Source organism: Ictalurus furcatus, chromosome 15 (genome assembly GCF_023375685.1).
Source record: "Ictalurus furcatus strain D&B chromosome 15, Billie_1.0, whole genome shotgun sequence".
NCBI lineage: Eukaryota > Metazoa > Chordata > Actinopteri > Siluriformes > Ictaluridae > Ictalurus > Ictalurus furcatus.
This window is the reverse complement of record NC_071269.1, coordinates 8,718,075-8,728,074: the sequence shown is the minus strand read 5'-3', so window position 1 is coordinate 8,728,074 and position 10,000 is coordinate 8,718,075. Positions and strand designations below refer to the sequence as shown.

The 10,000-nt window shown below is 45.2% G+C and overlaps 2 protein-coding genes across 2 annotated transcripts in view; both read left to right on the top strand.

Moving 5' to 3' along the window:
* Positions 1 to 3,552, top strand: part of cnga1b (cyclic nucleotide gated channel subunit alpha 1b) — a 4,629-nt gene extending 1,077 nt beyond the window's left edge. The window contains exons 2-9 of the mRNA XM_053643445.1: positions 18 to 128; positions 355 to 417; positions 562 to 618; positions 713 to 823; positions 925 to 1,029; positions 1,141 to 1,247; positions 1,324 to 2,474; positions 2,967 to 3,552. Coding sequence (XP_053499420.1) covers positions 40 to 128; positions 355 to 417; positions 562 to 618; positions 713 to 823; positions 925 to 1,029; positions 1,141 to 1,247; positions 1,324 to 2,474; positions 2,967 to 3,257 — 1,974 coding nt within the window. The 5' untranslated portion in view covers positions 18 to 39 and the 3' untranslated portion in view covers positions 3,258 to 3,552. The remainder of the gene's footprint in view (positions 1 to 17; positions 129 to 354; positions 418 to 561; positions 619 to 712; positions 824 to 924; positions 1,030 to 1,140; positions 1,248 to 1,323; positions 2,475 to 2,966) is intronic.
* A 649-nt stretch (positions 3,553 to 4,201) lies between these two features.
* The window catches only part of nfxl1 (nuclear transcription factor, X-box binding-like 1), a 14,892-nt gene continuing 9,093 nt past the window's right edge, over positions 4,202 to 10,000 (top strand). Inside the window, exons 1-12 of the mRNA XM_053643239.1 lie at positions 4,202 to 4,389; positions 5,257 to 5,434; positions 5,511 to 5,684; positions 5,942 to 6,051; positions 6,137 to 6,267; positions 6,457 to 6,635; positions 6,726 to 6,887; positions 8,341 to 8,441; positions 8,529 to 8,643; positions 8,737 to 8,861; positions 8,981 to 9,103; positions 9,214 to 9,304. Coding sequence (XP_053499214.1) covers positions 5,266 to 5,434; positions 5,511 to 5,684; positions 5,942 to 6,051; positions 6,137 to 6,267; positions 6,457 to 6,635; positions 6,726 to 6,887; positions 8,341 to 8,441; positions 8,529 to 8,643; positions 8,737 to 8,861; positions 8,981 to 9,103; positions 9,214 to 9,304 — 1,480 coding nt within the window. The 5' untranslated portion in view covers positions 4,202 to 4,389; positions 5,257 to 5,265. The remainder of the gene's footprint in view (positions 4,390 to 5,256; positions 5,435 to 5,510; positions 5,685 to 5,941; positions 6,052 to 6,136; positions 6,268 to 6,456; positions 6,636 to 6,725; positions 6,888 to 8,340; positions 8,442 to 8,528; positions 8,644 to 8,736; positions 8,862 to 8,980; positions 9,104 to 9,213; positions 9,305 to 10,000) is intronic.

The window sequence follows — 10,000 nt, the reverse complement described above, 5'->3', positions numbered from 1 at the left end:
TGTTTTGTGATTGACAGGTGGGTCAGCCAGTCAGCTGCCATGTCGAATTGCGTGAAGCCACTTGTTCCTCCCATAATCCTCCTGGAGGGGGTGGAGGAGGTTACCGTGGGCGACGCAGAGGACATGACGTGAGCAACGCATGCATTTTATGGCTCACCTTTGATGACTGAATTTAAATTAATTTTTAATTATTTAGTCTTATTAATTCATTCTCGTTTGTCTTTTCGCTGTTAAATTATTTATGATCTGCACTGATCACTCACAGTGCTGATAATCAATAACTACAGCCTAAGCAATGATGATGATGATGATGATGTGTGTGTGTGTGTGTGTGTGTGTGTGTTTTGTCTGAAGGAAGAGGCAGCGCTCTGGTGCTGGCACACTTTTTAACGTCAACAACAGCAACAACAATGAGGAGTGAGGAACACACACTACTATACAACTATACAATCAAGAGACTAATATACAGAGTCACAGAAACACACACACACACAATGTCAGGTACACACACTACACAGATATGATGTGTGTAATCTACGCTGCTCTATTCCTCCTTTGCAGAGAGGAGAAGAAAGAGAAAAAGAAGAAAGAAAAGAAAGAAAAGAAGGAGAAGAAAGAGTAAGAACTCGTCATGCGTGAGGTGAAACTCACCACTTCTCTTACTGTGTTATATTTCTCACTTGTGTGACTAATCGTGATTTTATTACTGCAGGAGAAAAGAAAAGAAAGAAAAGAAGGAGAAGAAGAAGAAGAACAAAGAGCAAGAGCAGAAAGAAAAAGAGAAGGAGAAAGAGAAGGAGAAGGAGAAAGCCAAGAAAGAGGAGTACGCATTATTCAGTTTGGTTGTATTGTATACTATAACAGTGTGTTATGAAGGAACATGTGCTGCTGATTCATTATTGTATTTTGTCGATGTGCGATCAGGCCGAAGGAGATTTACGTCATCGATCCTGCAGGAAACATGTACTACAACTGGCTCTTCGTCATCACCTGTCCTGTCATGTATAACTGGGTTCTGATCATCGCCAGGTACACAACACTATTTCTAAATCGTTAATACTAAATTCAAGCTTGTTTTTAATGTTCTGGGCTGATTATCGGACCAGTGTTTAAGGTTTTCTCTTCTCTTCTCTTGTTTAGAGCCTGTTTTGAGGAGCTACAGCATGATTATTTGATATTCTGGTTCATCACTGACTTTCTAGCAGACCTGGTTTACCTGGCAGACATGGTCTTCAGGACGAGAACAGGTGAGCACATCTGCGTGACACCTACACTGTTAAATAACAGCGCTGAGGAGGATACTGATACGATGTGTGATTGTAGGGTATCTGGAGCAGGGTCTGCTGGTTAAAGATGAAAAAAAGCTCCGCGCACGATACATGGAGAGTGTCCAGTTCAAGCTGGACCTCATCTCTATGATTCCCACGGATATTTGTTACTCTTTGGTCGGTCTCAACTACCCCGAGATCCGCATGAACAAGCTTTTCCGGGTCAACCGCCTCTTTGAGTTTTTCCAGCGCACAGAAACAAGGACCAATTTTCCCAACGTCTTCCGAATCTCCAACCTTGTCATGTACATCGTCATCATCATCCACTGGAATGCTTGCCTCTACTACTCATTCTCCAAAGCTATCGGTTTCGGGGCTGATAGGTTCGTCTATCCGGATACCACAAACCCAGAATTTGGTCGTTTGGTGAGGAAATATGCATACAGCATGTACTGGTCCACTTTGACCTTGACCACCATCGGTGAAACTCCACCTCCTGAGAAGGATTCTGAGTACTTCTTTGTGGTTACAGACTTCCTAGTGGGAGTTTTGATCTTTGCTACGATCGTTGGTAATGTCGGTTCCATGATCACAAACATGAATGCAGCACGAGCGGATTTTCAAGCCCGAATTGATGCCATCAAGCAGTACATGAGTTTTCGTAATGTGACCAAGGATCTGGAGAAACGCATCATCAAATGGTTTGATTACCTTTGGACCAATAAGAAGGCGGTAGATGAGAGGGAAGTGCTCAAGTACCTTCCAGACAAGTTAAGAGCAGAAGTCGCCATCAATGTGCACCTGGACACTCTTAAGAAAGTGAGAATTTTTGCAGATTGCGAGGCAGGACTTTTGGTTGAACTTGTGCTGAAGCTCCAGCCGCAAGTTTACAGCCCTGGCGATTACATTTGCAAAAAAGGCGATATTGGTCGTGAGATGTACATCATCAAAGAAGGAAAGCTGGCTGTGGTGGCTGACGATGGAATCACACAATTTGTTGTCCTCAGCGATGGAAGCTACTTTGGCGAGATCAGCATCCTCAATATCAAAGGCAGCAAAGCTGGAAACCGAAGAACAGCCAACATACGCAGTATCGGATACTCTGATTTGTTCTGCCTTTCCAAGGACGACTTGATGGAGGCACTGACTGAGTATCCAGATGCAAAGGCTATGCTGGAAGAAAAGGGACGCCAGATCCTCATGAAGGTACTGTGATTTGAAATAAGACCCAAGTTTTTCAGAAAATAAATAATAAAATAAATTAAAAATACTAGATGGGGTTAGATCCTGTGATGTCATCAACAACAATAAATAACCTCCCTGGCCTTATACCCTTCATTAAGAACTTCTTTACAACCATTTAGGAAAATTAGGGAACCTGGTTTACAAAGGTTGATCATCTAATATATGATAAAGGTAAGGCGAAAGAACAGAAGAGTATTCCATCCCAATATGCAGCCTTGTGCCCTCTGAGGAACTTGTACAATCCCATAAGTTCTAGAGGAACTCCTGCACCATCCCTTTCATTTATAATAATCAACTTAATGTATTTTGTAAGAATAACATGGTGCCAAAATCATTTACTCCATAAGTTTTGAACCATATTAAGGGAACATCTTAAGTGATCAGATCCCTTGGCTCATTAAATGTATTCATAATGTCTTAACGATTTTTGTGTATAATTTGTGTGTTTATAAGGACAACCTGCTGGATCTTGAGGTGGCAAAGCAGGGACCAGACCCCAAGGACATGGAGGAGAAAGTGATAAAGATTGGCACGGTATTGGACGACATGCAGACGCGCTTCGCCCGTTTACTCGCTCAACATGAGGCCATGCAGAGCCGCCTGAAAAAACGTGTCGCCAGACTGGAGAGCAAAATCCCCACCACCGGGGTCACCTTCACTGAAATGACTGAGACAGTGCCGGTGGTTCTGCCTCCTCCTGAGAAAGAGGGGGGGGAATCAGAGGAGAAGAAAGAGGAAAAGTAAAACAGTGACAGGAAACAGAAGTGACTCTGTGGATTTCTAAGCAGTGAACGGGGGGATTGAAGAAGGATGGACAGTTAAAAAAATATGCAAAGCAAGAACGAGACGTTTAAAGGAGGCTTTATCTGACGCAGGTTACAGCATGGCTTTTCTTCCATATGAACAATGATTCCCAACTATAACCAGAACCCTGAGAACAATTCTGTATCCTGTGTAATTATACACCTTTAAATATTTTATTGCCATTTTGAACATCACATGGTTTTAATTAGACAAACAGACAAATCCCCAAAATTCATAATACCATTATTTGGAATGTATTATATTTAATCTAATTGAACTGTAAAACATCTTATTTCTTTTGGACATGTATGTATAGCTATTTCTACCTTGGAAATTGTAGGTACATGTCAAACCACATCTTACTGAATGTATTGTTTGACAGTAAATAAATAATTTTGCAAAAGAGGTACCATATCTGTGTAACTGCGAGTAAAGTTGTACATAAAATATTTAAAGACATGTTTAGGCAATCTTTTACTCTTTACTGTGAATATTAGTATATACAGATGAAATATCAGTGAGATAATTCCAGCCTGAAGTAGTGCTAGCAAAATTCCATCTGTAAATTAGCTTGCTTTTTCCGGAGAAAGTCATTTTTAAGAACATCATAGCTAGTCAGCTTTGATTAAATGATTATTGAGATTAAAATGTGATCTTAGTCTCAATGGCAGAAAGTTGTTTATTAGTGTGTTAGGGGCTGAAATTTCGGTTTAATTTGTGCACAGTGACTGTGACTGGCGTGTAACTGTCCACAAAATGGCGCTCAAAAAACGACCGTTTAAACTTTCGCGCATGCGCGGTTCAACACCAGGCGCCAGATAAAAAAACAACAACAAAAAAACACAATCTCTCATGACGAAAGAGTTGAGGTTTGGCACGACACGTTGCACGTTCTGGATAAAACCGGAAGTTGTATTTTTTAAGTCACATTTTCCCTATTTACCCGAATGACAAATGAGTCGGTAAAGGACTTCCCTTCCCATAATGCGTTGCGTCTCCTTCAGACTGCGCATGTGCACAGTGCGTGGGGACCCAGCTACTTCAGACTCTCATGAGCTTGTGACACAAAACGGTAGGTTTAAAGAAACAAAATCTCTTCAAAGATCACAACGTTATTTCACAACATAGTACACAGAGGAATAAAGAAAAGCGTGTGTAAAAATTCTGCAGCTATCTCAAGGTTTCGCAAGTATTTCATAACTTAGCAGGCTAGCCAATTAGCTTTGTGAGTTCGAATGACTAGACCCGCATTATACGTGTCGTGTTTTTCCCAATCATTTTCCGACAAGTCCCGACTCCTGCTGTCGGATTGGCACAAAAAATTGTACACGTGCGCAACGCATTGAATGGACAGTCAAAGCGTCCAATCGTCGAAGTGAGTACCCCACCCCCACCCCGTGCTCGCGGTGGAGGCGGGAATTGTCGGAATACGGGTGGGGGATGTTAATAGTACCTGAATGAATTTGCTGAATGTTAGCGGGATTTGAAATCTGTAATATAACATCAGTTAGCTGTTTTATAAGCGTACATCTTAATTATTCGCTTTTTCAAACTTCTTAGTACGTAATTGTGTTTTAACGCGTTAATACTTTGTAGAAAAATTAAATTAGACTCTGTTTACTGCACTTATATAGAGAAAAGAGAGCTAAATCCCAAATTTCTCTATTAGATACCTAGTGCACTACATAGGGTGTAAAAATTAGTGTATAATGAGTAGAAAGCTGCATATATACTGCATTTATTAAGGTCATTTTTATACCTTATGTAGTGCACTTATATGGGTAGCAGAATACTGAACACTAAATGGTCCAGTATTGGAAATATATATATATCTTATAATGTACCCTATGTAGTGCACTTACTTGGGGAGCATTTGAGACACAGCCTGGGAGTTCTGTGTCTTTTTTCCTTACACTTTCTCACAATTTCCGTTACCAAGGCAACCACCATGGAGCCCGCTTGGCGACAGCAGGGCCGGGGTCGTGGCCGGGGTCAAGCTGCGGGTGACGTGTCGTCATGGCGACCGCAGAGGCAGGAGGATAGGGGGCGACTGGGGCGAGGAAAGGCCGGTTCTGCCATCACAACAGTACCCAAAGCAGAACCGTCACCTGGTACAGGTAAGAGTGACGTCATAGCGTCATCACGCGCTTCAGTTTCTCACTCCTAACACACCTGTCCATGTCTCGTCTCCAGCCGCCTCCTCACAGTCCAAATTTGACGAGATCAGGAAGTCCAACCAGGCCGCTGCTCAGCGATTGGCCGAGAGTCAATACAGCTCTTCTTCCTCTGATGAGGATGAGGATGAAGTGCTTGGGAAGCGTGGCCGAATCCTGGAGTCGACTCTCACCACATACACCAGTCAGACGGGTCAGAGCCGATTTTATACTCATCCCCATTACACTGCTGGAGCAGGAGTAGATGTAGGGCTCAATAGTAATTGCACCCTAGGCAAGTCTTGCAATAAATAAGAAAGCAGCCAGAATCCATCACAGATCTGAGTGTTACTGTAGTGAACTTTTGATGTGTTTGATGTGATTTGTCAGACTGTGTCAGAACAGAAAAGGGTAGGATTGTATATTTGAGAGGGTGTGTGTGTGTGTGTGTGTGTGTGTTCGTTCGTTCAGGAGGAGATGTGTCAGACCTGGAGCGAACTCGTCAATACCTGAATGAGGCATTCCAGTCCGGAGCCATTACCTGTCTCATCTGCATCGCCTCTGTGAAGAGAACGCAAGCGGTGAGACACACACACACACACGAAAGACACATTTGGACCTATTCAGGAGTTAACATGTTTGCGTCCTGGTCCTTTTCCCTCTCAGGTATGGAGCTGTGTTGGTTGTTATTGTATCTTCCACATCCCATGTATTCAGAAGTGGGCTAAAGACTCCATCTTCCTCGTCTCCTCGGTAACAGATGAGGATTTTGGGAAAAAAGATCACCCCTGGCCCTGGTGAGGAACTGACCAATCAGAACACAGTTGGATAACACCTAGCATTCACTAGCCAATCAGAACACAGCTTGAAGTTTTGGCATATGGTGATTATTGTCTATACAATAATGTGTGTGTGTGTATATGTGTGTGTGTGTGTGTGTGCACATTTATCTCTCTCATCAACCCCCCTCTCCCCCCTGTCTCCAGTCCTAAGTGTAGATATCAGTATACCCCTCAGCAGACTCCCACTCGCTATTACTGTTACTGTGGGAAGGAGGCGGAGCCGGAGCCTGACCCTTGGCTCCTCCCACATTCCTGTGGACAAGTGTGTAACCGAGAGTTTAAACCTCCATGTGGACATCACTGCCTTCTGCTCTGCCATCCAGGTACACAAACACACATACACACACACACACACACACACGCTGTCATAGTCATGTACCAGACTGAAATTATTCATTTTTTGTGTGTGTTAGGTCCGTGCCCTCCGTGTCCGAAGATGGTGAGTGTGTCGTGTGTATGTGGGAAAGCAGCCCCTGTCCCACGCCGCTGCAGTAATAAAGCCTGGACCTGCCGGGAGATCTGCGGCCGCACCCTAGCCTGCAAGATACACACCTGCTCACACACCTGTCATGCAGGTAACACACACACACCGGCTCACACACCAGTCATGCAGGTCTCTCACACACACACACACACACACACTCTCCTGTTCACACACCTGTCATGCAGGTCACACACACACACACACACACACTCTCCTGTTCACACACCTGTCATGCAGGTCACACACACACACACACACACACTCTCCTGTTCACACACCTGTCATGCAGGTCACACACACACACACACACACACACACACTCTCCTGTTCACACACCTGTCATGCAGGTCACACACACACACACACACACACACACACACACACACACTCTCCTGTTCACACACCTGTCATGCAGGTCACACACACACACACACTCTCCTGTTCACACACCTGTCATGCAGGTCACACACACACACACACACACACACACACTCTCCTGTTCACACACCTGTCATGCAGGTCACACACACACACACACACACACACACACACACACACACCTGTTCACACACCTGTCATGCAGGTAACACACACACACACACACACACACACACACACCTGTCATGCAGGTAACACACACACACACACACCTGTTCACACACCTGTCACGCAGGTAACACACACACACACACCTGTTCACACACCTGTCACGCAGGTAACACACAGACACACACACCTGCTCACACACCTGTCACGCAGGTAACACACACACACACCTGTCACGCAGGTAACACACACACACACCTGCTCACACACCTGTCACGCAGGTAACACACACACACACCTGCTCACACACCTGTCACGCAGGTAACACACACACACACCTGCTCACACACCTGTCACGCAGGTAACACACACACACACCTGCTCACACACCTGTCACGCAGGTAACACACACACACACCTGCTCACACACCTGTCACGCAGGTAACACACACACACACACACCTGCTCACACACCTGTCACGCAGGTAACACACACACACACCTGCTCACACACCTGTCACGCAGGTAACACACACACACACCTGCTCACACACCTGTCACGCAGGTAACACACACACACACACCTGCTCACACACCTGTCACGCAGGTAACACACACACACACACCTGCTCACACACCTGTCACGCAGGTAACACACACACACACACCTGCTCACACACCTGTCACGCAGGTAACACACACACACACACCTGCTCACACACCTGTCACGCAGGTAACACACACACACACACCTGCTCACACACCTGTCACGCAGGTAACACACACACACACCTGCTCACACACCTGTCACGCAGGTAACACACACACACACCTGCTCACACACCTGTCACGCAGGTAACACACACACACACCTGCTCACACACCTGTCACGCAGGTAACACACACACACACCTGCTCACACACCTGTCACGCAGGTAACACACACACACAGGTATCTGTTGGACACACTTAAACTTATAACTCTCTCCCTTGCACAGGTGAGTGTAAGGCGTGTCCGAGAGTGAGCGTGCAAAAGTGTGTGTGTGGCAGGAAGAAGGCGGAGCGTCAGTGTGCCAGTCCTGTGTGGCACTGTGACCAGGTGACCTTTGACCTCTCACATTTTGAAAGTATAATATCTCGGGTCTTCTGTTCATAGCATAATCTCCCCCGTGTGTTACCTGTGCAGGTGTGTGGTCGGCCGCTGCCATGCGGGAACCACTGCTGTGAGCGAGTGTGTCACACAGGTGTGTGTGGAGAATGTCCACGTGCAGAGAACCGTACCTGTCCATGTGGCAAAAGCAGTGAGTGTACAAACACACACACACACACACACACACAATAATAAGGCACTATGATAGCTGTGTGTGTGTGTGTGTGTGTGTGTGTGGTGTCAGAGTGTGCATTACCATGTACAGCTGATGTTCCTACCTGTGGTGACACCTGTGATAAGAAACTGGACTGTGGCTTACACACCTGCTCAATGCGCTGCCATAGAGGAGCCTGTGAGACCTGCCGCCAGGTACTCACACACACACACACACACACACACACACACACCGCTCATGTTCATTTGTGTGGTCTCCAGTGTTCCAGGTTTTACCACTAGGTGGCATGTTATGAAAGTTTGTGTGTGTGTAGGAGGTGGAGAAGCAGTGTCGGTGTGGGCGCTACACCAGGCACATGCCCTGCCATAAGGAGTATCTGTGTGAGTCTAAATGCATCCAGATGCGCAGTTGCAACAGACACCAGTGCAAGAGGAAGGTGATACACACACACACACACACACACACACACACGGTTTTATCTAAAGTGTTGCTGGAGAGTGACTATTTGACAATAACATTATGAAAGTATGTGTGTGTTGATTGTAGTGTTGCCCGGGTAACTGTCCACCATGTGATCTTAGTTGTGGCAGAACACTGGGCTGCCGGAACCACAAGTGCCCCTCTGTTTGTCATCAAGGTAACACACACACACACACACATATTTATGTACCACAAATACACTAACAAATGGACAAACTAGTGATTTGACCTTTGATTAGTGTTCATGCAGGGATGTGTGTGTGTGTGTGTGTGTGTGTGTGTGTGTGTGTGTGTATGACAGATAAGCATATAGACGAGGTCTGTTAGTCACAGTTTATAGGTCATCTCACTCTGATTTTAATTACTCGTTTGTCTCTTTGTCAGTCGGTGTCTCCCTCCGCTTTGTGTGTGTTTGAGTGTGTATGTGTGTTCTTATCAAAATGTCAGCTCACTGCAGTGCTCTTTACATCAGTCAGAGTTCAGTCCATCTCATTTCAAAACATAAAGTGCACAAACTCCACAAATAAACTCATAAACCACTCTCTCTCTCACACACACACACACACACACACAGGTCTTGTGTATCCTGCATGTCTGTGTTGTTTTATTGTTTGGTTCCACACACAAGGTCACATATAGTTGTGTTATAACTGCAGGGGCCCTTTCAGGAACCACAATACTGTATGATGAACCCTAGAATCTTTTCAGTAAAGTAGAAACTCAAAACCCTGTTAGGAACCCTCAGACCTTTTTCAAAACCTTGTGAACCTTCTCAGGAAACCTTTCTCTGGAGCCCACAGGAACTTCTTCAGAAACTGTACAGTATGTGACATCATCCTCCACTAATGACCTC